Consider the following 26,001-nt stretch of genomic DNA (forward strand, 5'->3'; position numbering starts at 1 on the left):
CAGTGATGTCCCTCTCTCTTCATGGTGATACAGACAGGTACAAGACTGGAGCAGACAACTGCATCTGAGATGTTTCAAAGTTGACAGATTAGTAGATATTGCTAGAGATAAAGTATCCATAATGATAACATCTGGTTTTAAATAATAGACCAAGTGGGAGTGTGATTATTCTGTTTAATGTTGTGTAGGAGATGAACATCAAAAGACGGTGACAACATTGCAGATTCATAAACACAATCATGGCACCAGATGCTCCACAGTAAAGGCGATGACAGTGATTTAATGGCAGCATAACGCTGCAGACACTTTCTGTGCACTCTGCGCATTTGCAGAACTCTAAAACAGTTCTCAAGTTATTACTGGACAATTAACAAAAAATTGCAATTCTCAAACTGGTGTTTTCAACGGTGCTAAAGCGCTATCTGCAAATCATAAGATGGTTTCCCGCAGGATATTATTCAGAGTGAAAGCGCGATTAAAACATGCATCAAACAGATTGACTTTACTGAATCAGTGAACTACATTTCTAGAATCATTTTACTGTTGATCAGAGATAAAGAAACAACACATTTCTTCACTATCACATTAAATCCGAAAAAGACATGACATCACCGTTCCAGACTGAAATACCCTTCATATTAAGCAAGCAGGCCTCCTCTTCCTTCGCAGGTTGATTATAAAATCTCATTGCTATAACAGTGAAGAAGAGTAACCCAAATTCTGTGACTCAGTTCTTCAATAACACATGCTTCCTTCATATCCACCTGATTGCATTAGTTTATCTTAAACCCTTCTACAAAACAGTATCCATCCAATAAAAAACAATAAATACACAAGCCTACATCCAATGGGGGTAACAGATTCAGTGTTGTTCAAATTATTTTGTGACAGATCTACTCTTTAAAATGGCATGGGAACAGCTAAAGCATCCACAGTATCTTTGGTTTTCCTTTGCGTCCAGTCAGAGCGCATCCCCTTAAAGGAGAAAGAGAGCTAGACCCATAACGCTCCCGGTTACTCTGCGATGGAATCTGGCTGGATACACTGCATCATACCATAAAACTAATTTCAGTGCGACTACCTAGAAGCATGACCTACTTTAAGGTCCCAGTAGTTCCTCCAATGTGGGTCTGTAGGTGGAGGCAACCTTTCATTCTATACAGACTTCTCTAAAGACAGCCTGAGAGCAAACAACATGACTCTGACCCATACAGGTAAGCGGCATAAATAAACATGAATTCCGGAAGATGAGACTTAATTATCTCGGCTGGATCCGATGGCCTGTAATCTCAGAGGACCCTCCCTCAGTCAAACTGACAGGGGTGTTCGAGATTCGCCGGCTGGGAGACGGTACTGTCAGCAGGTGATAGATAACAGGCTGAGACACTAGAAGATCCTTCAGAATACAGAGCAGTATTGTATTAGGGCTGCAACAACTAATCGATAAAATCGATAATAATCGATAATGAAATTCGTTGTCAACGAATTTCATTATCGATTAGTTGGTCTGTGACGTCACTTGCGAGCTGCGCAGTTATAAATCAAGCGCATCTTCTACCCCTTTTAAAATTACCGTTAGATGGTATCTCCATGCAGCATGAGCTGCGCAGTTTTAAAGTCAGACGTGTCTCTCCGCGCAGTTTTAAAGTCAGACATGTCTCTCCGTGGATGCGTCTCTTAGTGCAGCGCGAGGTGCAGAGGTGGGTAGAGTAGCCAAAATCTTTACTCAAGTAAAAGTACAAGTAACTAGAGAAATTGTTACTCAAGTAAAAGTAAAAGTCACTATTTTAAAATTTACTTGAGTAAAAGTAAAAAAGTATGCAATGAAAAAACTACTCAAGTAGCTAGTTACTTAGTTACTTTGTATCTGATTATATAGGCCTACTACATAAAATTAATATTAACGCCAATATTTTAATATGACATTTTGATCAATATTTTTAATTATCATAAGCAGATATCTTTGCAATATACTAGAGACTAAAGAATAGGCAAACACAGAAGAGACAAGCATTTCTGTAAATTTCATCTAGTCCTGATGTCAATGTAGTTTACACAACTTATTTAGAATAATAGACCATGTCAAACTAAAGCATGAACTAAACTCAGAGCATTTCCTAAGATGATCTAGAACATCTGCAGTGCTCTCTTAAATGAAATACACATTTTTGAACAAAGCTCGTGTTTTCTCGTGTTGTGTCACGTGTGTTTTGTGAAACGCTCTTACTTGTAAACAAACAGTAAACAGTGAACCACACGCCCATAAACAAGTTTTCTTCCTTCTGTTCTTCAAATGTATATTTCTGCAAGCCCACGTCTCTTTGTCTGACAGGTAACGCGCATGTTGCTGTGTCTGACGAACAGGTCGCGCGGGTGCGCGCATATGGCGGCCATTTATCATTGCTGGCAAACAATATGACACATTTGCAGTTTTGATTGTATAGATATAGATTAATATCCACTTCATCCAACGCTCTTTGTGTTCTACGTGTTCTTAAGTTTCGCGCTACGAGGAGTGAGTAATCCTGCTTCAGATGATTCAGATCGTGCTGCGAACTGAACAAATCATTTGAACTGATTCATTAGCCTATTCAAATGGTTTTGCCCATTGTTCAATTAATGCTTTCAAAAGAATCGACTCAAAAGAATCGATCACTCGGGAATGCCCGTAAAAAGAGACGACAACCTTGAAGTAAACAACGCGTTTTAAAAAGCATATTTTAAAATGAAGTAACGAAGGAACGTCACGCAATGTAAATTATGTAACGAAGTAAAAGTACAGATTTTCTATTAGAAATTTACTCAAGTAAGAGTAAAAGTACACACTTTTAATTTTACTTAAAAAGTACATATTTTCCAAAATGTTACTCAAGTAAATGTAACGAAGTAAATGTAGCGCGTTACTACCCACCTCTGGCGAGGTGCGCAGTTTTAAAGTCAGACGTGTCTCTCCGTGGATGCGTCTCAGTGCAGCGCGAGGTGCTCAGTTTTAAAGTCAGATGTGGTTCTCCGTGGATGCGTCTCTTCGTGCAGCGCGAGATGCGCAGTTTAAAAGTCACACGTGTCTCTCCGTGCTGCGCGAGGTGCGCAGTTTTAAAGTCACACGTGTCTCTCCGTGGATGCGTCTCTAAGTGCGGCACAACTTGTGCAGTTTTAAAGTCAGACGTGTCTCTCGGTGCATGCGTCTCTCCGTGCAGCGCGAGGTGTGCAGTTTTAAAGTCAGACGTGTTTTGCATGCATCTCTTCAAGCTGCGCAGTTTTAAAGTTTAAAAGGGAGAGGTGTTTTAAATGACAAAATTAAAGATTATATTAGTAAAACCCAATTTGTGGCGTTTGCACTTTGCAAAGTACATAATAGGCTAAATACCCTGATTTTAGGGCTTCTCGATTATGACACAAATCATAATCACGATTACTTTGGCCAATATTGAGATCCCGATTATTTAACATGATTACTCACTAAGTTTTAAAACAACATAGAAAAATAAAAAAACTTGGCTTTTAAACTGTGAATTCAACTGAAAAATAAATGTAAAGAAATAGCACAGCTGATCCACTGTAAATGAAGGGGTGCGCTGTGGATTTATACCACAAGAAAAGAGATGATCCTTGCAAAATGGAATGCGGCACAATAATCGTTTTACGTCGATTATTTTGTTTTTGTAATTGTTGAAGGCCAAAATTGACGATTACGATTATTTTCGATTAATTGCACAGCCCTACCTGATTTGGTGGTTTATTTAGTTCAGAGGTGGGTAACAAAGTACATTTACTTGAGAACTGTACTTAAGTACACTTTTTGAGTATTTGTACTTAAGTATTACTTTTTCTGTTTACTTTTTACTGTACTTCACTACATTTGAATGACAAATATCTCACTTTTCATGGCACAAAAAAAATATTTCCTTGGCCGACCCTTCCCTCGCTCCCACGTTTGGGAGAGACTATTGTCAGTTGCTTCTAATATGACACACCTGAATCAACTCACCAGGTGTGTTAATTATGGAGACATTCACAACATTTTGGGAGAAGGCTAATGAGTTCAGTTGTGTATACTTTTCCCATATCTGATTTACTTATCATAAGCAAAAGATGTAATTACATGTTATCTGATTAATCGAAAAAAATAATCGACCAACTTATCGATTATCAAAATAATCGTTAGTTGCAGCCCTATATTGTATGTTCAGTGTTGGAAGAAAGCCACCGAAATAACCTCTAAGGATGATCACTGGTGTGTAACCACATACAGCTGTATCTGATTTATGGCTGTGTCCACACCTTTTCAGGAATGACACAGCTGATATCAAAACAGCCACACAATATAAAGTTCACACTGCAGACAATGAAACCCTGACATGTATGCCATTCCTTCTTAACACTATGTTATTGTGATGATGTGATGTAAGCAACACCGGCTACTGGGCAGCATGGCACAAAAAGCTGCACCATAGTGTGGATGCAGCTGGAACAATTAGGGTAATTCTACCTCTTCTAACGGGCTCATGGCCAGCTATCCCCCTATGTCCACCAACACACTAACAGCTGTTTTGAAGAGTAAAAGAATAAGTTCACACCATCAGGTGATTCACAGCCTCATTAGCCCGTGACAGCACAAAAGTCATTTACATTTTTATATCTGTTATAGCTTGGGCCAGTAAGAAAATGTTGGCCTGTGGTTTCCTGGTAAGAGAAACAAAAATGCAAATAACGGTGATGCAAAGCAACAACTAAATTCTGCTTATTCATCAAGGTGGAAAAGATAAACAACGCTGCCATGCTCTATATCAGGTGCCAGGCCTGTATCTGCTCTCAGCCACCTCTAAACACCACCCGGATCATGGCACACATAAGCAAACCAGCATTATGGTCTGTCAGTCTGCGCTTGCTACCATTCAGACCACACTACCATCCAGATTTTAGTTTCAGAAGTTGCTGAAACCAAATGCAATGAAACCAAACTTGTGGTCACATCATGGAAGAGTTACACCTATGGTAGATGTAACAGATGGTTTCATAATTTATAGTTAAACTGATATATGTATTGTATCCAATAATATAAATCCAACCAAAATACCTATATCGCAACACTCAAAATACATTACACTCTTACACAACTTTCACAGAAACCATACGTCGGTCAAAGCCAGTGTAATTTAAAATGTTTACACCACATCAGTGACGAATTTACACAATGTAATAACGTGCAAACGAAAGCAAATTTCGTGTAAAAGGATTAAAAGGAAGCGCTACGACAGATAATGGCAGCTGACAGGAACTGTCGTAAACTTGACATGTCAATGGCCCCTTATCAACAGATGTCAAACTCAATTATCACAAGAACGAGTGTTTAATGACTTGATCATTCCTATAGCAAATTCACATATTCTTAAAACGCAAAATCATGCATAGCAATCGTAATATCGAAATACAAAGGAGTGGGAAATACACTGGTCTGTACTATGTTATACTAAGACTTCGTTTTGTCGGGTAAAGCACTTCCATTTGTTTAGGAGCTGATAAACTGCAATCTATGGATGGGACATAAATAACAGTGGGGTGTTGAGAAATGTTGACAGATTAGTGAAATCTGTTTATCAGAGTGGCCAGTGCGCTGCTGCACCACCCAGATTAGTTAACGTACACTTCCAGTCTGCTGCTCGTTAGACATTAAAACCTTGCTAACGTTAACTGTCCCAATTTTGAGACTTTATAGGCGCGAGGGCTCGGAACTGTGATGGTCTAAGTAGACAGCTTACTACGCTTTGGGAAATAGCCCCTGACAACAACATTAACGTACATCAATAACACAAAGACAAGTTCAATCAGCCCCACCTTTACCCCCAAGCCCTTTAGTACCGTTAACGTTAGTTAAACGAACGGACACTTGACAGTTCTGAGGGATGACAGGTTGGGTTTTGCTAGCTCACAGGTGTAATATGCGGGCTTGACTAGCTGGCTAACGCTAACGCTAGCTTAGCACAGCCGCGTAACTGAGCGACCGCCGTTAATCGCTAAATCTCAAACCTCTTACCTCTTTTAACGGCCTCGTCATACGAAAGGAAGCCTATCCGTGACTCCTTGGCGCCCATGGTGCCCTCATTTCATGGCAATGGCAGAGATGTGGAGAGTGACCGGTGCCTGTTGCCTTGTTTTCCGTTGTTTGTTGTGTATTTTTTTGGTATGGTGTTCGTTTCGAGTCAGAGTTTTGCGTTATCAACGGGTGACGCGTCTCAGCGCCGACGCCTCCATACTTAGTCACGTGACTTCAGTCCAATGAGAACGCAGGGGGCGTATGCGCGTCAGTTTAGCGCAAGAAACGCAGCGCTGACGCCGTTTGCCTGGCTGGCGCGTCTGTGGCTGTCACGCAGCTGTCAAATGTAATTTCTGGACTTGATCTTAAACGCTTGTGTGAATGTGACATGACAGTTGAAGTAGAACAATATAAAAACGCAAGCGTCATCAGCAAAGGAAACGTTTTAATACCATTTTTTATGACAGTCATTCAAAATATTTTTCTTAAATGGTCAGCACTTAACAAAGAGCATAACGAGTGGGTTCAAGGTTTCATATTTAACATGTTCAATCTCAAATTTACAGACACAAAATTGTGTCAAATGGTTGGCCTGTGTGATCTAAACTCTTGACAGTGTGAGAATGACCATTTAGGACACATGCGTCGGTGCTGATTATTCTTCATTTCGATTGAAGCCTTTTAAAATGTTTTAAACGCGTATTATTTGGCGCCCTCCTGTGGCCTCTGGTGTCTAATGCAATGTAAATGAATCGTATGTAATAAAGCCGGAAGAGACGTCTCTGTTTACTGTATAAGCAGTTGCATAAATGGAACTAATATAAAATACCTTTTTGCGGTAAGATAAATGTGTTTGATTATTGATCATGACATTTTTGATCAGGTTCAGTTGCAGTAGATTACATGTTATCATATGTGCGCGTACGAACTCAGATTAATAAGAAACAGGAGAGGAGGGACACGCAGGTTATTACTGACACGCGGGTGCTGCATACGTGCAATGGGAATTCGAGTCTGTCTGTATGTGCCCAATGTCATTGGTGAGTCAGGGTAATCATTACACCACTCTGCATTTGTTCCAACCAAAATGCTTCACAGTAGCCTATGTGTGTTTCAGGGTATAGCTAATACATGTCTGATGTAACATTTCATCAGTGAAGTTACACTAATGGCTTTGCTTTTTGTTTTAATTTCATTATTTCATAGGGTACATTCGGATTCTGCTTGTACTGACTGCCTGGATCGTGTATGACGACCCAGCGAGATTTGTACCTTTGTATGTGGTATCAATTATATTAGATGGTGGGTATTTGCATAAAAACTGGGGAGATTTTAGTATTATATTATATTATATTGTGGTAACAGTGCAATGGTCATCAGTTCAATAATTCTCAGGGAACACACATAATGATAAAATGTAATTTATATGTTTTAGCAACATGCCATGTATACTGTTATGTTACAGTATACACTGTCTATAGCTTGTGCATTCTATAGAACTCAGATTTTGTGAGATTTCTAAATTCCGGAAATACATCTAGATTAAAACATTTAATGTCAGTAATGATTTAGTAACATTAAAAGTATTTAATAACATAATTATTTCTGGGTTGGGGTGAGACATATCCTAAATCAGAGGTGTCTTGTAGTGTAACCTTCCTATTTTGCACAGCATTCCAGACACCTCGGATTTATGATATTTCCCTCAACCCTGGAAATAAAGTCTGGATTTAGTAACATTAAAAGTTCATCAACATATAAACACCCGCTTAAGTTTATACTTTTAGTTTATCTTTGTGTTAGGACTGGATGGCTGGGTGGCACGTCGGCTGCATCAGACCTCCAGGTTTGGAGCTTGGCTGGATGTGGTCATTGACAACATAGGACGTGGAATGCTCTGGAATATACTTTATGATGTAAGTTTAGTACTGCGGCACATTTCTGTCTTCCGGAAATATATGTGCCAGCATCAGATTAACACTGTGTTCTGTACATGGAAAGTGGGGCTGGTTGGTGTCTTCAGTAGAGTGGTGTGCGTTTGTTTGCAACCACAGTGCTGGAGGTGCCCAGTGGAAGAATTCTTTCACACAGAGCCCGGTCTGGGTTCGAGCAGTGATGGCAAAGGGTACGCCGAGATACATTTTCCTTTTCCAATTGTTGTTTCAGAACAAATACTATGACATCAATGTGAATCCTTTATAACGCAGGCTTCAAGACTCCACTGGGTATTTTGACAATAGCAGGCATCCATGTTTTGCCCGTGTGGCTGTATGGCTACCAGTATGATGTGCTGTCCCAGGCTCTCTGTGTCCCACACGGCCTGCAGATTCTTGGGATTCTGGTGCTGGCAGCTGGACGTGTGCTGGGTTTAGCAGTTGAGGTCAGGAGCATCTTTACGCAGCATTATTACTGTTGTTGCTGGGTCAGACTGTGCTGTGATGAACACTACCATTCATGTGTCTTTTGCAGATGTGGTGCGTCTTAACCCATGTGAAATTGTTAGTGTTGAATGAAGAGGAGGAAAAGAAGGACTAGGACAACTGGAAAGTGTTAGTTTGGATGTTGTTTGCGTTTAGGGTGATTTACTTGAAAACAAGTAAAAGGGAATGTCTTGTATGAGGCTACTGCTCTGATAAGCACCTGAAATGTTTCATCTCAGTTATTGAGCATGTTGAATGTGTCTTTCTCATGCGAAAATGTCAGGGCTATGTTTGTTTTCTCATGAACCCTAAAAATGATACATATTATACCAATGTCTAAACACAATGCTTTAAGGTGATATATAGGTCATGTTTACATTGCGTTTGATGTTTGTTTTATTTGACAATACTACATATTATATTTAATTCCTTGTTTAAAACAGTTGTACATATTAAACTGGGAATGACAATTTCAAGGTTTTATCCATTTTTATTCATGTTAACTAGTGATATAAATGTAGTTAAAGGTCCAATGTGTAATTTTTTGGAAGATTGACAGAAATGCAATATGATTTTCAAATCTATATTTCTATCTACATACATATATTTCTATCCCCTTGTTGTTTCTACAGTAGCCCTAAATGGACAAACTGCTATACAGAGCGCGTTTCGTATGTTATCTCCTTTCGCAAAAACTACTACATCTTAGTCCTGTGTCAGCACCGTAGTGTCGGGGTCCTCTCCCGTGTGCCGTTGGCTGCCATTTGCAACCTCACCACATACGCTGAAGTCATGTATGCTTAATTTTCCTGTTCAACCACCAATCCACCCAAACAAGAGGTTTTCATAGGGCCCCATTCATTCAAGTCATTGATTCTAAACGCATCACAGATTCCACAAACACGAAGAAAAAACATTTAAAGGCCAAAAATAAAGCATTTTAATACTTTGAAAGCAATATTGCTCATTGTAAGACAGTTCTATATTCTTTTTTCTGTGTGTGTTATAATTAGTTACAGATTTTCACAACGGTGGATACAATTGTGTTTAATAATGATTTGGTGGTTACAGATGTACAATGTACAGCAGACTCTACTGAGGTGCGAGTTACATAAAGCCAAAGACCAAACCCTACATGTATCCAAGCAGAGGCTCACTGTGGCACAGGTTACTGACGTTTCCATGGAAACCGTCAGTATTAATCACTTTCCTCTTCGTCACCGGACCCCATCAAAAACACTGCATTCTAGTCTCAAATGGATACGGACACAAAAAGGTATTTCAAATCAAATCAGAGCTCACTTCCACTTCTATGTTGTGTTTTTGCCATTTAAAGGGTCCCGTACCCTACCTGATGCTCAGGGTACCAGCGTGATGCAAGAGAAATCAGAAACAGCACTTTGGCTAAAACACAATCTACGTTGCAGCATACACACACACATTGCAGAAATGAATGTCAGAGGGTTTTATAAAGGTTTGCATCGTTTTAAAGGCCCTTCTGTATGAGTTATCAATGTGATGAGCGCTATATCATGCAGTGAGCATTATTCATGGTTTGCAGTCCCTTTTTAAACACTCTTTAACTTCTCAGGGCACATTTCAAAGAAACACGCAGGGTTATGGTGACATCCCAAGTTTATCAGCTTTTGCGTTAAGCTATTTACTGTGTACAACCATGTCAACACGTCTTTGTGATACAGGACATTTGCTTGCCATCAGGATCGCCTTTATTGTCAAGGGGTGGTGTTCATTTCTGTGATCAGTTCAACACTTTAGAACCAGTTATATTTTTTTATGGAGTTCACTAGGACAATACCAATTGTAGCTATACATCTATATCTATGTACACAGTTAGTTAAACATGCAAAGAATGAGAACACAGAGAAGCACCTTTGTTTTTGGAAACTGTGGCCCATTCCGACAGAGAAATCCTTTGGATTTAATCAATCTCGAGATTTCTTTCCAATCGTGAATCGCCACTTAACGTTGACAAATGAGCCCTTAAACCACATTCAGAGCCAATCAGAGCTACGTTATAAATTCATTCAGCATACACTTGTTTCACAGCTTAGAACCTTTTTTCTAGATCTTCTGATATGAGAACTCCACTAAACGTCCGTTTACTGCAAATTGTCAATGGAAATGCACTTACAAAGTTTTCAAGATCACAGTTTATTTGTTATAATATTCCATTACTCCATCTTTATCTCTCTGACCAAGGCGAATACCTTCCGGCAACCCCGTTCTGCTATCTCTAGTATGATAGAGACACCAGAAATCGAATTTAGCAACATCAAGCCTCTACACGCAACAATGAAGGGATTTCTAAGGAGTGAAAGAGGCTGTAATGTGAAGTCCCTCGCATGTCACAGGTGATCTGTTGCTCGGTTTACAGATGGGGCAGGTGGAGGTCTAGTTATGAAAAAGGCTGACAAAGCAGATGCCTAGCAACTGAGAGTCCTTTAAGACTAAGGCTGGGACTTCAGTTTAGCGCAAGACATTAGCATCGCATGCTAAATGATAGACCACAACAACACTTAGCCTGCAGATGCAAAAACGGTTTGTAGTGTGCCAATTGAATAAGCATAGTTGTTGATTTAAAAAAAAAAAATTCTTACGGTGTGACAACACGTCATGGAAATTTAAGACGTGAACCAGATTCCTTGAAAGGATTTGAATGAGCACAAAGCCAGTTATGGACCCGTGTAGATTCTGAACATAGTGCCCCTTGCGAGCAATACCCACAATTCTCTGGCCTCTACACAAAGACAGGTGCTGTGCTCAGCCCATCGCCTGAGCTCTGAAAGAAAACCTGGTCCCCGCCGCTCCAGCTTATTTTGTGTGTATGTGAAAGCGTGTTGTGTAATAAGGCTGATAGAAAGCCAGATTAACATACTTGCCCCTCGCTGAATCGAATGGTTATGGCAAAAGACGTCGACTATGGTTTCACACTTGTTAAGAGAAGTTATTTTGGCTCATCCATCTGCAATGTTACACACCTACAAGTCATAGCATACCTTGCATATAAATTATTGGCAGTTTAAAATAAGCTATGTCAGTACTAAAGGAATACAAAACCAGAACTTAAAACGTGGTATCTAGAGCAACTGGTCCATAGATTCCACACGTGTCACGAATTGTTTAAAAAAACATAATGGTCCATAATGTAACATGGCTGATCTCATTTTCCAGAGAGCACACAGGTAATCCTCAATCCTCAGGTTAATGGGTACACGCATGTGTACGGCTGTTTCTTCACTCATTTATCGGAACAATGGGACCTTTCACCATCAAATCTCATTCGGTGAGTGCTGCGCCGAGCATTTCCTCCACAAAAAGATAATGCAGTGATAAACAAACTATTCCTGTAGTGTGGAGCACCTCTCCTTCAGATACAAAACGAATGTACATACAATTCCAAAAATCAAAATCATGGTGACACAAAAATCAAAAAGCGCCGAAAGCTCTTTTTTCTTATTCAAGTCTTCTTGAAGTCAACGAAACAGTTTGTATGAAGTACTTCCATTCATCATACGAGTGTTGAACAGTTGACGCTGTTTCTGTTCCATGGTAAGGAAAAAGACCAGGGCGAGGGGAGTTGCTTGTAAAAGTTGTTCCAATCAGAGCTTGAGAAGCTCGAGGTCATAATCCCGCTCCACGCCTTTCTTGACTACACGTGAATAAATCGCTATGAATGTGTGTGAAAATGGGGCGTGTGAGCACATCTATGTGTTTTTCGAGTTGAGAGTATTGGGCGTCCCAGCCGTTAGCCCAAGCAGGGGCGTCCCGCTCCGTGGCTCTGGGACAGAAGGAAGGACTGTACCACCTGCTCTGTGGCCTGGGGGCTCGTGTTGACGTCCTCCAGCGCGTCCGCTACTGCAAACTGCCTGTCCCTTAAACGGTTCCAGTTGGACAGAATATTGTGGTATTCAAAGACCTTCTCGTAGTTTCCAACAGAGTTGTACAGTTTTATGAGGCCTCTGTAGTCATACTCTAGTCCACTGTAACCCTCCCCGAATAGTTTCTTGCCTGAAAGAAATAAAACAGAGCTTTCTTAAAACCTTTTATGTATACGGTTTGTGATTGTATGTTTTGGCGGGTGTGTTACTTGTGATTTCTGGTGAAAATTGTATTAATGTAATAGCTGGATAACCGATGAGGTTTTATTGACATTGCACTGGCAGAAAAATAGAGAATCATTACTAACAATGCATTATAACAGAATAACTGGCCCTCACCAATGGCGATGGAGCGCAAGTAGAGGCGCTCGGCGTCATCGTACTGATTCATGTCGTAGTTGTAGAGTGAGGCCAAGTGTCCCACAGACAGAGCCACCTCATAGTCCTCCTGTCCCAACAGCTGCTCCTTGATCTGAATGGCCTTGATGTGCATCTCCTCTGCCTCCTGCATCACAAATCACACCATGGAAACATTAGCACGACAACGACCTCAAAAGCACCCTGCCTTGAGTTTGGCTTACACAATAGAGAAAACACATAGCTTACACAATGATTCACTGGTGCTGAACATTTTATTTAAAAGGATAGATTACTCAAAATGACAATTTGGTCATAATATGACTCATCTGAATCCAAATTATCCCCTGTAAGATATGGAATAAACAACAACCTTGAACTTGCGCATAGATTGGTAGAGACGGCCCAGGTTGCCGTAGTGTTTTGCTGTCTGAACGTTGAATTCCCCAAAGGCTTTTTTGGCCAGCTGGAGGGAGGAAAGGTGCAGATCATGGGCCTCCTGCAGGAGGCGTTCCTCAGTTTCCTTGTTATGGCAATCAATGGCAATCTCCTCCAGAATAAGTGCTAGATATAGAATAATAATGCACATTTATAAGCAAAAAGAACTGGAAAAACCAAATCTCCTTGAAGGACTAAAAAAGAGGTACTTTTCATGTCATTCCAGAAACACAGCTGTGAATGATGGACGTTATGAAATGTTTTAGAAGTGTTCTCACCTTTCACCCTCTTGGACGAGGCTAGCAGCAGATGGTCTTCAGGGAGAATATGAGTTATGATGTCTATGGCACGTTCTGCGTGGAATCTACCAGCAAAAAGTGTGACATGGGTACATGTTTTTCAATAAACACTTCCGTGAAAAACCAGAGGGAAACACCATGTTAAAGGTTAGGACGACTACTGGGTATAACGTGATGTACTCGTATTTTTAAAGATCAACCACTGCGGGGACAAATCAAATGTTATAAAGGTTCATATGAGATTAGTTCCAATCCAAAATACTGTTCTGTCTTGGAATGAATACACCAATGTGGCATCTCCAAGAAATGACTCATTGCACAAATGAAATGAATCATATTTTTTACAGCGAGCCTAATAAAAGGAATATTTGTGTTCCAAGACATTTTAATAAAAAAAACCTTTGCCTCCGACCTGTAATGTATTCTCCACCAACCACACGACACAGACGTCACAACGTTTCAAAGTTAAATAAAACTTAGTTTTCAAAGACTTATTTTTATTATTACATTTTATTTATAGGCGCCTTACATGACACTCAAGGACACCGTACAGTAAACAATCAACATGAACAACTATCATCATTAATTACCATTAATACAAACTAAATAAAAGCATAAAAATAATCACATAAAAGCCTGCCTAAAAAAATATGTAATACAATATATGAACATCTTACAGACAGGACTGAGATACTCACAGTGCGTTGTCAAATTTACCAGAGCTGTACTGATGAACATAGGATGAGTATGCCAGGTCTTCATGTGCAGTGGCAACATGGATGTTCTTTCCTCCAAACACTGACTGCCGTATATCCAGTGCAGTCTAAGGGTAAAGCACATCAATAAGCAAACTGCTCATTTTTCAATTTATAAAATAGAACAGACTATATATTTAAAGCTTTAAATGATTCTCAGCTCACCTGGTAAATGATCACTGACTGACAGATGTTATCCACATTTAAAAGATAAAATCCATAATCTAGTAGTGTATCTGAGTATTTTGGGTGCTTGTGTCCAAAATGTTCCCTGTTAATAAAGTGTGATAACGCATACGCATTTCATCATTGTCAAACTGAACAATTTCAACATCATTCCATGCTTTCAATGAAAACACAACTCATGACCGATATCTTACCGTGCCAAAAACACTGCATGTTTTATCAGTTGTTCAGCTTTCCTGAACTCCCGCTTAACAACGCAAGCCTGTTGAGATCAACATGGATGGGTTATTTATCGTGATGATGGATCAAAAGTTTAAACTTGCATGACCTCTGAATAGAGCTGGGTAAAAGCACTGAATTCATTATTTTGATTCAGTTCAGATTACAAGCTGTCGATTTGAATCAGTACCAAATCAACAAGTTTATATTTAACTAAAATGTTCCACTGACCTTAGAGGCTTGCCTGAGAACATCAACTACTACTTTCACAGGTAAACCAACTGTGATCTCCCTCATAGCTTCTATACACCACCTGTATGCCTGAAACACACAAGGAACCCTCAGATTAGCAATTGAAGAGCAAGAATTCTCCAAACGGCTGTTTAACGTTGCACTGGGAGACCTTACTTCATCATAGTGGCTTTTGGCAAAGAGCAGGGCACAAAGTTCTCCATACAGGGCAGCCTTATTGGCCTGATGACCGTATTTGGCTAGTTTGTCCATGTAAGACTGGGCCTGTTTAAAGGTCTCTTCTCCCAGGTGGTATTTGCAATTGCCATTACGCACGTGAAGTAACCTGGCAAACAAAATAAGTTTGGGTCTTTGTCCACAATAGGAACATATTAAGAAACAAATATGTATTCACAGTATTACATATGATAAAAAAACAAGCTCTTCCTAAACCTCACCTTACGCAACACTCCACTGCACGATACCAGTGAAGAACCTCATCGTGTAGCGTGCACAGCTGGAGACAAGACAGGAAGACCTTCTCGGCGTCTCCATACCAACCGGCATCCGATAAGAAGCCACCTGAGACAGAAAAGCGTTACTCCCAACAGCTAGCAAAACAAGCAAAAGATTTTAGTATTTTAAGAGCGACAGACACTCGCTTACCTAGAACAAATCCGAATTGAATAGCTTTTTCTTTAACATGCGCATCTGACTCTGCAATGTATGAACATCGCCGACTGAAGGAGTTGGCCAGAACTGAAGCCACCTTCACACCGTGATCCATCAGAGCCTGGAAGCAGTGGTGCAGGAGGTGCCTGTGGGAGAAATACATGTACTAAGTTTCCATCAATGAAAGGAATAGAGACACATGAAAAATAATTTCACTTGCTTTTTTGGGTCAAGGGTAGGGCTGTCAAGCGATTAATCGCATGTAGAATAAAAATATGCGTTTACATAATATATGTCTTGTGTACTTTTTTATTCTGTCTTAGGTTGTGTGGTGAACTTTGTAATGTGTTCTTTTTTGTTTTATGGTTATTGGATGTATTGTACAGCACTTTGGGCTGTCCAAGTGGCAATAGAAATGTGCTATATAAGAAATAAACCTAAACGATATTAATTTTGTATTTATAAACATACACACATACATATTTAGTAAGTATTTGGATGTATTTATTTATATTTACTGATAACTGAAATGAAAAATGATAAACATTTATTCAATTTGAGATTTTTTCGTAAATATATGCATGTAGTGTATGTGTGTGTGTTTATAAATACAAAATACATCTGCACAGTACACACACATATATTATGTAAACACAAACTTTTATTCTGGATGCAATTAATCATATGACAGCCCTAGTTAAGGGGTTTAAATTTGGTTATGAAACCCATATCCACCTGACACAAAGAATATAAAGCTGTTGTATATACACAATAACTTTATTTAATACAATTTTGTAAATTCATTTTATTCTTTAAAAAAGGTTATATTATTCTGCTTAGATTAGTCTAAGGTCTGCTAAAGATGGCAACCAAGATCTAAACCACACAGCAGCATGTGAGATTGGAATCATCAACCCAAAATATACACACACTCATCTCATACAAAGAGCCATAGATAAGTCATATACACTATATGCTGTGCTAACTGTTGATGTCAAATACCTTTTGTCGGAAGCCCTGAGGACTTTTGCGAAGACCTCCAGCTCACAGAACTCCCCTCCCAGCTGGCAGAGCCGGCCTTGCTGGTAAAGCTGGAATACATGAAGAAATGTGAGCTTGCTGACCCCTATTATACATGTGACACAACAAAGACAACTCAGCCTTTCCCTCGGGAGTGCTTATATCCAGAAAACTAAGAAAAGTAGCCATAGTAGACAAAATGTACAAGCAGGAAGAGTTTGTGCAAGACCAATGCGTGTGCCACTGCCAACCTTTGTTTTCGTTCCAACCTTTGTTTTTCTTATACGCTACGTCTGGTATTAAACACCAAATTTAAGCATGTGATTAACTTAATGTGAGTTCTAGAGTTTTTAAAGTGCAGTGAAAGACATAATGCAAGGATTAAACTGTTAAAACTATCTTAGCAAAATAGTAAGTCAACACAAGGCACCATAATATGCACTATTATCCTAAAAAGAGAAACTACACAAGAATGTAAACATACAAAAAACACACAATTCCCATTTTATACCAATTCAATTTGTTTTTAGTCATTTTCACACCAGCTTTGAACTGATTTTGCCAAGTCAAATGTTGGCAAAAGTTTTGTTGTTGGCAAAATGCGAGATGTTTTTATGGCAGCATTGTTTGTTGACCTTGGAACAACATTTTTTTTTGTAGAAATTCCTATCACCACCCTTACCATAACTCAAATAAAATAAAAAAGCACCTAACCCTGGTTGTAAGGTCACATTACCTGTAAACGTATCCGTCAAATCTGATTGGTTGATTGGCATGTTGTCCCTGGGTCAACAATGTTCACCCAAGAACATCTCTCACTTGATCATGATCAGGAAGACCATAAATATAACACTTCAGCTACATCTACAAGACATCTAACAAATGTACTACACTTGAAAAATGTCTGGAAATGTGGATTTAGAGAAAGCTCAATTACAAATCATCATTATATTAGTCATCTGTAATGTCACACTTTGATAGTTTTGTGTACAAAACAGAGAGGTTAGTCTAAGCACACTGACATATATTGGCCATAATTATCCAAAAATGTGCATTGAATTGTAAATAAAATAGTACCAGCTTAACATGATGCAACAAATTACCTCAAAATCCAAGAACAATGCAATATTTGGTGGTGCTTTTAAATACTGACAACTTGACATAGAGGTCAAATATATTTCACCAAACATAAGATTATTAATATAAAATAGTAATAAGTAATTGGGCTGTTCAATAATTGTGACCACAGCACCAATAGTGTACATTAGCCTTTGCCACCGTAATAACAGTAAGTTACACAGCAAACCATTCAGAGCATAATGGCATAGCATATACATGCATAAATGAGTTCTGCTTTAAATATATAACTGTTACATGCCATTATATTACGCGTTTCCTACACAGTTAACTGTTAGTAGTCAAAGGTAAATAAAGAGTGAAACTGTAAGTTAGTGTTTATGGTTAACTAACGAAGTGAGTTACATCTCAGCCCGCTTTACAGCAAAAGATAAGCTAACGTAATAAGCTAAGATAATTGGAACATATTGTCCACCCAAATCCATTTCATAAAACCTAATGTGTCACATGGAAAAATGTAATTCTCTTTAATACTGGAACCTTACAAAAGCTGTCATCAGCATACGTTTAAAACATAAAGGTTAAATCATCTTTTTCCAGCTCACGTCTCTCCGTGAACAGCAATTTTCTATTGGGCTGGTTCAGTTTTCGTTAGCCGACCTGCTAGTTAAGTGTCAACCGCTTTAAAATTGTACTCTACGTCGGACTTGTTCTCCGTCGCTCTTACCTTGTAGTACACATCAAACTGTATATTTTCAGGCAGAGAGCGGATGTCCCGTCGCGATCGGCCGTAGTTATCGACCACGGCTGAGATAGCGGTGTTGTACAGGGTCTCAGGGATCCATTCCAGCTCCACCGCGGCCATATTGTTTTCTTTCACTAAATCCAACCACAGCCCCCCCCGCTTCCTCTCCTACTTTCACCTCCTTCGCTACCTGATCGAGGTAAAACTTTTTACTCTGTCGCTCCTCATGCACCCCTGCAGCTGGAAGCGCTTTTCGAGGTCGAAACGGATTGTTATAATGGCGAACACAACCTTTGCGTTACGCTCTCATGTTTAAAGCTCATCCCCGATCGACATACCCCGCCCCTTCTATGACCCTTCAGGCAATGACGTAGCACTAGACCGGAGCCTCGCTTGCTCTCTGAACTGACTTGATCGACTGCAATTCAAAATAACGGCCACGGGGAGAACGATAAAAAAAATTAGGAACAAAATCCGTTAGATTCTATAATTAATTTTACTGTGTATTATTACGTACTAAGTTAAATACATCTTTGTAATATATAAACATATACAATAATCATACATTTAATATAATATATAAAGATAGGCCCAATGATGTGGCCAAAGACGCAAAAGTATAATAATATAATATAATATAATATAATATTGACAAAATTACTACTACATAAATGTGTAAAGGTTGACCACAAAACACTTTGATTAAAACAAGATATTTACACAACACCTTGGTGGTTTAATAATGTAACAGTTAGTGTAACAATTCTTTAAACACGATTGTTGTACACGTATTTAATTTATATTTAAGACCAATGCACAAAATTCCCTATATTTACATGTGATCATGTTTAACATGATTACTGTGGCTTTCTTTTGACCTGAATCTGACCTGAGCTTACATCACGACACTTTTCTAAAGGGTTCTAAAACCTGTAGTTCAAAAACGTATCCAGCATGTGTCGCTATTTCATCTCACTGGAACAATAAGCGACATGAGGCCAACCTACCGCCTTTATCATTATATTTACAACACTGCTTGCCTGCTCACGTTCAGCTGCGCCCATCTAGAGGACCGACGGAACAGAAACAATACCGTTCTCTGCCAAAAACGGGATATCTCACAGCGGTGAGTATAACAGACTTTGACGTACATGTATGTTTGGTTTAAGTCCGCAAACAGGGAAACATCCAGTTATTTTCAGGTGGTAAAATCCCATGTCAGGGATGTGAGCATGGAATCAACAGCAGTCTGCTGCTGGAATATAGAGGCGAAGAAAGGACTCTTATCAGCCACTTACTCATGCTAACTGACCTGCTAACAGTAGCCGGATGATCGTTACGTTTACTGTTTATTAGTTGCCTTGCGGATTAATAGAGTGGATAGACCCGTGACTTGAGTTTAACGCTGAAATGCAAATACATTGGTGTGTGTTTAACATGTCCAGCTAATTTCAAGGTTTAGCGGCTGATCTTGAGCTTTAGCGTTTGTCTTTTTCTGCCGCATATGATTGACGAGTCTCTTCGGTTGACTGATCGGGCAAATTTATATAAAAGTGTTTCTGGTCCTACTGTATTTACTATTTGGATGAATGTGCCATCGCTTATGTCTGGCCTTTAATGCGTCAATGTTACAGTGTACAAAGCTGTGTTTTATTACACTGTGAAAGAACAATGTTATATTGTAACAGTGTGAAAGAGGAGAGCGCTCACTGGCCATTCACCACTTTAGTTTCATGTCAGAATGAGACTCACCAAGTACAGCAATAAAGCACGAGATTTTTATATGCTTATGCTTATCAGTAAAATGAGAAAAATAATTTATATAGTAGGTTTAGTTAAAAATTGCTATATTCATGGGGACTTTTGATGACACTGGTGGCTAATTTAAATCATTTTAATTACTACATTGTTTTGTAGTAGCAACAGGGAAGTGAAGTTGACCTTGAGCATTATATTAAATGTGAATATATAAAGTGATTTGTTTTAACTTTATATATATTTTGCAGTATTTTGTAGCAAATTGTTGATCATTTTAATTGTTGATAAGATTTTAGCAATAAAAGTATAGTTAGGGATAGTTCAACTAAAAATCATTTATTCACCCTCTTGTCATTTCAAACCTGTATGACTTTCTTTCCTCCGCAGAACACAAAAGAAAATATTTTGAAGAATGTTGATAACTGAACGGCGTGGCACCCATTGCCTTCTATTGTGTGGACACAAAACCAATGCAAGGGAATGGCTGCCATCGCTGTTTGGTCAACAACATTTTTCAAAATATCTGCGGACGTACGAAGGTCATACAGGTTTGAAATGACAAGAGGGTGAATAAATGTCAGAATTTTCATTTTTGCGTGACCTATCACTTTAATTTAAGTGAATCTGCTGTGATAAATAGTTAAAAGTACAAAATGTTTTCTCATGTATTGGGTGATTTAAACTGCATGTAATAAGTAATTATGAAAAGTGTTATAGTAAATAAAATGGTCATTTTAAATTATTTAAATGAAAGCAAAAGCAATGTCACACTGCAGGACATATTGTCATGTGACTCCTGTCATGTTAGCATCTCATGTCAACAACTATAGTAACCACAATTATGCCATAATTGTAACATCAAGCCTTTTATGGGCATGGAAGAATTACATCTAATGTATTATGAAGAAGAATTTGGCCCCTTGTTATTGGAACTTGTTTGGATGAAGAAATCTCCCGCTGGTGAAAAATAGGAATGTTAGAGGCCCATGGCTTTCACAGCAACTCCCTAATGCCTTAAACCCTGTTTAACATGCCTATAGTCTCATAAAGACACATCGTCTTCATTAGACTACAACAAGAGTTTGTCTAGAGGTTAATAGCGGAGTCAATTTTGCTTTAGTGATGAAGGTTAAATGATAGCGTGTGACATTATGGTTCAAAGAAAACCATAATGTTTATTTGTTGTGTTTAGGTTAGTTTAATTTTAAATTATTTTATAACACCAGATGTTCAGTTGCAGTTTAATTTTGCCTTTGTGCCAAGAGAACACATTTTTGAGATGCAGTTATTGATATGATATGTGTCTCTCCCCAGGGAGCCACACTTAATCCTTTCTGGATTTACTGAAACTACTGTTTCTGCATGGAAAAATCCCTCACTTGTGAAAACATTGGTGCTTCTCAAGTGGAACGTAGACAACTTTTGGGGACATCATGTTCAACTTGATCAAAAAAGACAAGGAGAAGGATGGAGTTAGGAAGGAGAAGAAAGAAAAAAGAGACCGGAGGGAAAGAATGTCCGCAGCCGAGCTCAGAAGCCTCGATGAGATGAGCATGAGACGAGGCTTCTTCAACCTCAACCGGAGCTCAAAGCGTGACTCCAAGAACAAGCTGGAGATCTCCAACCCGATCCCTATTAAAGTTGCCAGCAGCACTGAGCTCAATCTAACCGACATTGAGTCTGATGGCCTCAGTAACCGCAGCAGCGTGGTCCTGGATACAGATCAGCTCAGTGCGGCCAGCTCCAGCGATGATCTGAAGGGCGATTACGGCCACGACGGCCACCGGGGTTCCGTTAAGGAGAAAGCGGCTAGGTTTGGCGCCCTTGCCATGCAAAACTCACAAATGGGTTCAATCATGAAGCGTTTCTCATTTTCTCAAAGGAATAAAGATGAGAGTCAGTCCGAGGGCTCCACACCCTCTGGCCAGAATTCGGCCGCCCCATCTCCACAGGTGGAGTCCAAGGTCTTTGACCCTCAACGTAAGCATAGTCATCAACAGCTGCAGCCACCTCCACCTCCTCCTGCAGTGAAGAAGGTGCAAATTCCTGAGATCGTGGATAAGACGTTCCCTGCGGATCTTCGTCTGCCTGCTGTTGTGCCCCCGCAGACGCCTGAGGTTCGGGAGCTTGTGCTCCAGAGGCGGAACACTGGAGATTTTGGGTTCTCCCTGCGGCGCACCACCATGTTGGACCGTGGCACGGACGGAGGGGTGTATAGACGAGTGGTTCACTTTGCAGAGCCTGGTGCTGGCACTAAAGATCTTGCCCTTGGCCTGGTGCCTGGAGATAGGCTGGTGGAGATCAACGGTCGCAATGTGGAGAACAAGAACAGGGATGAGATCGTGGAGATGATTCGGCAATCAGGTGACACTGTTCAACTAAAAGTTCAGCCCATCCTGGAACTTAGCGAGCTGAGCCAATGTTGGCTGAGGAATACTGAAGGGCTGCGGCGGGAAGCTTTTGACGTAAGTCCATGCTCTCTCTCTATTTTCCCTCCTTCATGATCACAGTCTTTCCAGACAACTCCCATAAGCTTGCCCAGCTCTCGCACACGTGGAGCCAACTGGCTCTTCTTGAGAGTACAAGCACATCATTTAAAATGAACATGTACTTGTGGAACAGGAAGCAGATTTCTTTCCAGGTTGAACATCTGTCACAATGTCTCTAACCAAATCTTTTCTTCCTCCAGTTTTCCACAAGTGATGACTTTAACAACAGGCTATGAAATGATGTGTTTGTGCCCATGTTTGTTTTCTTCACAGTTTGTTGTGCAATGGTTGGACACTGTGTTATGCATAAGTCAAGTCTGAATTTTCTCATGAACGTTTCTATCGCAACACCACAAAAAGTATATTTCTTTCCAACTTTACATTGTAGTACATACTGTATACCTCCTGTTGAAGAAGATCTGGGCCCTGTTGCAACAGATCTCTTTAGTGATAAATGTAAGGCTGTTATTGTCTAAGGATTTCTTTAACCTTAGGATTTTTTCTGGTGTTGTTTCAAATCTATTCCATATAAACAACGGCTTACGTTGAAAGAGAAAGAAAAAGTCTTGGGCAGCTCTGTGATCGGTAGGCAGAGCGTTGTAGCATTTTCTTGACAGAAGGAAACCATTGAAGGTTATCTTACATGTTATGCGCTGCTTCATTGTTGGATAACAGATAAGAGTGGCACTTTGGCGTAAATGTGTGATTTAGTTTACGATGGGTGGAGCCGTGGAGGGTGTGTCTGTATTAGCCGGCACGTGTGCCATGAAGCTACTGTAACAAATCTGGCATGCTCAAGTTGCACACGTTGATGCTCACAAAGCGTCTTCTAGTGTAATTTGTTGAAGGCATTGCCTGATTCCTTGCCTTTAGTAATGTTGTTTACGTGAGGGACAGTACATTGAATTAACATGCTCTTTTGTTGAGTAACACAGTTATTTTGAAGCTGAATGATGAACCGGCTGTGAATGTTAACTGGTTGAAACAAGAAAGAATGCAGGAGTTGCTTTGACTTAGTGAATCTGAACATATCTGAATCCAATTACGTTTGTGTTCTGTTGTTTTATAATTGTTCACTTGAGTTTCCTGTTTGCTGACAAATGCATATTGTAATAGTCCCTTTGCAACTATTAGAAGATGTTTTCATTAGTCTAAATCACAGTATCCCAGCTGGGGGTTCACAAAGCTTGTGGGGTTCATAGATCTGCAAAAAAGATTGACAATGCCAAATTAAATTGAATTGTATAATATATTATGAAAAGTAATGTATTTAGGTAATATGACGTGATTGGTATTTTTTAATTGGTTGAAATAATATGTGTAGAGTAGGGCTGCAACAACTAATCGATAAAATCGATAATAATCGATGACAACGAATTTCATTATCGATTAGTTGGTCTGTGACGTCACGCAGTTATAAATCAAGCGCGTCTTCTTCCCTTTTAAAATTACCATTTTAGATGTGTCTCTCCGTGCAGCATGAGCTGCGCAGTTTTAAAGTCAGACGTGTCTCTCCGTGGATGCGTCTCTTCGTGCAGCGCGAGATGCGCAGTTTTAAAGTCACACTCGTCTCTCCGTGCTGCGCAGTTTTAAAGTCACACGTGTCTCTCAGTGCAGCGCGAGGTGCGCAGGTTTAAAGTCACACGTGTCTCTCCGTGCTGCGTGAGGTACGCAGTTTTAAAAGGATCCCTGGGTATAGAGCGATGTATGGCTTAATGGCATTGACTTTATAATTGTGAAATAAAAAAACAGTGTAACTGTCACAGTATTCATAAACTTTGAAAAAATATTTTTACTTGGAGGCTGCCATTTTTTTGCGTCAGAATCCGTGATGTCAAATGGTTGCGACCTAAACCTGTTCTCTTTCCCAACAGCGAAGCACACACGTTTTCCATATATAACAGTAAAATATGACACGTAAAACATAAGATCAGATATACAAACACACAGGGACAGTAGGTGGCGGTATGTCCTCTTGACACAAGCCAGCCTGCCAGCCATAAAAGAACGCGTTCAGTATTAGATGTCTGTTCAAGGTGAGCGTGCATTAAATCATAGCTTTAAACTACCGCCAAATAGACATTTAAGACTATTTAAGACATCAGTATCCACCATAATCGTATACTTTATACATTATGAGAATATACTGATAAACACAATAATAATGCTTGCGGTTTGGTTATTTATTCTGTATTCGAGCACACGTGAATATTAGCCCCCGTCAGCTACTGACCGAGGGAGAGAAGACAATAACTTTAGGCTACTGATGTTGATAAATCAATGATTTAACGAAATGAAATGATTTTGGTTATTAATATGCATGTTTGTGTTGTTTCTGACAAACAATATTAAAATGTAGGAAAATACACCAAATAGCGTCTTTATTTTCTTTCTTTCTTCTTTTAGCATTATATAAAAGGAGGAGCGACAACAGTAAAGGACGAGAGAGAACCAGGCCTGGACTTCACGTTATGTTTTATTATGTGTGACCGGCAGTCGACCGTGAGGGAGCTGCCGGCATTTTACTTTCGTTTTGTTGTTTGTTTATTTTATTAAAGTTTTGTTGTTCAACGTTCGCCGGTTCCCTCCTCCTTCTTCCTTGCTGTGAACATTGTTACACATATATAGATATATACGGTATATATATATATTATCCTACAGAACCTTATATTTACTGAAGAACTGATTAGTGTGTCGGTGTTTAGTTTGGCTGCCTAGCTGTGCGTGCAACCAGTTTACGTCATTGAAAAAGAACATGGCGGCCTCCTTAGGTTAAAATGAGTATTACATTTAGGGTTTTTTTAAGAACTGAAAATATTTGATGTGTTTCTAACGACAAATGCTAGTAGTGTAAGGCTATCACAACGCATTAAGCCATACATCTCTCTATACACCGGGTTCCCTTTAAAGTCAGACGTGTTTCTCCGTGGTTGCGTCTCTCCATGCGGCACAAGTTGCGCAGTTTTAAAGTCAGACGTGTCTCTCGGTGTGTGTGTCTCTCCGTGCAGCGCGAGATGCGCAGTTTGAAAGTCACACCTCACACGTGTCTCTCCGTGCAGCGCGAGGTACGCCGTTTTAAAGTCAGACGTGTCTCTCCGTGCGGCACATGTTGCGCAGTTTTAAAGTCAGACGTGTCTTACTGTTTGTACTTAAGTATTACTTTTTCTGTTTACTTTTTACTGTACTTCACTACATTTGAATGACAAATATCTCACTTTTCATGGCACAAAAAATGATTTCCTTGGCCGACCCTCCCCTCGCTCCCATGTTTGGGAGAGACTATTGTCAGTTGCTTCTAATATGACACACTAGAATCAACTCACCAGGTGTGTTAATTATGGAGACAATCACAACATTTTGGGAGAAGGCTAATGAGTTCAGTTGTGTATACTTTCCCATATC

At 39.7% G+C, this 26,001-nt stretch overlaps 4 protein-coding genes across 11 annotated transcripts in view; 2 read left to right on the top strand and 2 right to left on the bottom strand.

Annotated features, from left to right (window-relative positions):
* usp32 (ubiquitin specific peptidase 32) overlaps positions 1-6,219 on the bottom strand; it is a 43,592-nt gene extending 37,373 nt beyond the window's left edge. For 2 of the 4 annotated variants that reach the window (XM_057351116.1, XM_057351115.1), the window contains exon 1: positions 6,035-6,219. In XM_057351116.1, the coding sequence (XP_057207099.1) occupies positions 6,035-6,092 (58 nt within the window). In that variant the 5' untranslated portion in view covers positions 6,093-6,219. The remainder of the gene's footprint in view (positions 1-6,034) is intronic. The other 2 variants (XM_057351117.1, XM_057351114.1) reach the window with 1 other exon arrangement.
* A 573-nt stretch (positions 6,220-6,792) lies between these two features.
* si:ch1073-145m9.1 (uncharacterized) lies at positions 6,793-8,876 on the top strand. 2 transcript variants are annotated; one of them, XM_057351446.1, is made up of 7 exons: positions 6,793-6,872; positions 6,968-7,074; positions 7,241-7,336; positions 7,838-7,950; positions 8,036-8,159; positions 8,242-8,414; positions 8,504-8,876. In XM_057351446.1, the coding sequence occupies exons 2-7, from the start codon at positions 7,035-7,037 to the stop codon at positions 8,567-8,569; spliced, it is 612 nt and encodes a 203-aa protein (XP_057207429.1). In that variant the 5' UTR covers positions 6,793-6,872; positions 6,968-7,034; the 3' UTR covers positions 8,570-8,876. The 2 variants fall into 2 exon arrangements, with proteins under 2 accessions (XP_057207429.1, XP_057207428.1); XM_057351445.1 differs by having other exon boundaries at positions 6,806-7,074.
* Positions 8,877-9,363: 487 nt separating this feature from the next.
* Positions 9,364-18,696, bottom strand: appbp2 (amyloid beta precursor protein (cytoplasmic tail) binding protein 2). The gene is made up of 13 exons (XM_057351443.1): positions 18,335-18,696; positions 16,513-16,601; positions 15,505-15,656; positions 15,297-15,420; positions 15,016-15,184; positions 14,839-14,928; positions 14,583-14,650; positions 14,368-14,473; positions 14,146-14,270; positions 13,427-13,512; positions 13,084-13,274; positions 12,693-12,858; positions 9,364-12,483 (listed from the first exon to the last, which is right to left on the bottom strand). The coding sequence occupies exons 1-13, from the start codon at positions 18,470-18,472 to the stop codon at positions 12,221-12,223; spliced, it is 1,767 nt and encodes a 588-aa protein (XP_057207426.1). The 5' UTR covers positions 18,473-18,696; the 3' UTR covers positions 9,364-12,220.
* Positions 18,697-19,376: 680 nt separating this feature from the next.
* The window catches only part of myo18ab (myosin XVIIIA b), a 104,615-nt gene continuing 97,990 nt past the window's right edge, over positions 19,377-26,001 (top strand). For all 4 annotated transcript variants that reach the window (XM_057350290.1, XM_057350291.1, XM_057350292.1 and 1 more), the window contains exons 1-2: positions 19,377-19,478; positions 21,425-22,575. In XM_057350290.1, the coding sequence (XP_057206273.1) occupies positions 21,544-22,575 (1,032 nt within the window). In that variant the 5' untranslated portion in view covers positions 19,377-19,478; positions 21,425-21,543. The remainder of the gene's footprint in view (positions 19,479-21,424; positions 22,576-26,001) is intronic.

Source organism: Triplophysa rosa, linkage group LG14, assembly GCF_024868665.1.
Source record: "Triplophysa rosa linkage group LG14, Trosa_1v2, whole genome shotgun sequence".
Taxonomy (NCBI): domain Eukaryota; kingdom Metazoa; phylum Chordata; class Actinopteri; order Cypriniformes; family Nemacheilidae; genus Triplophysa; species Triplophysa rosa.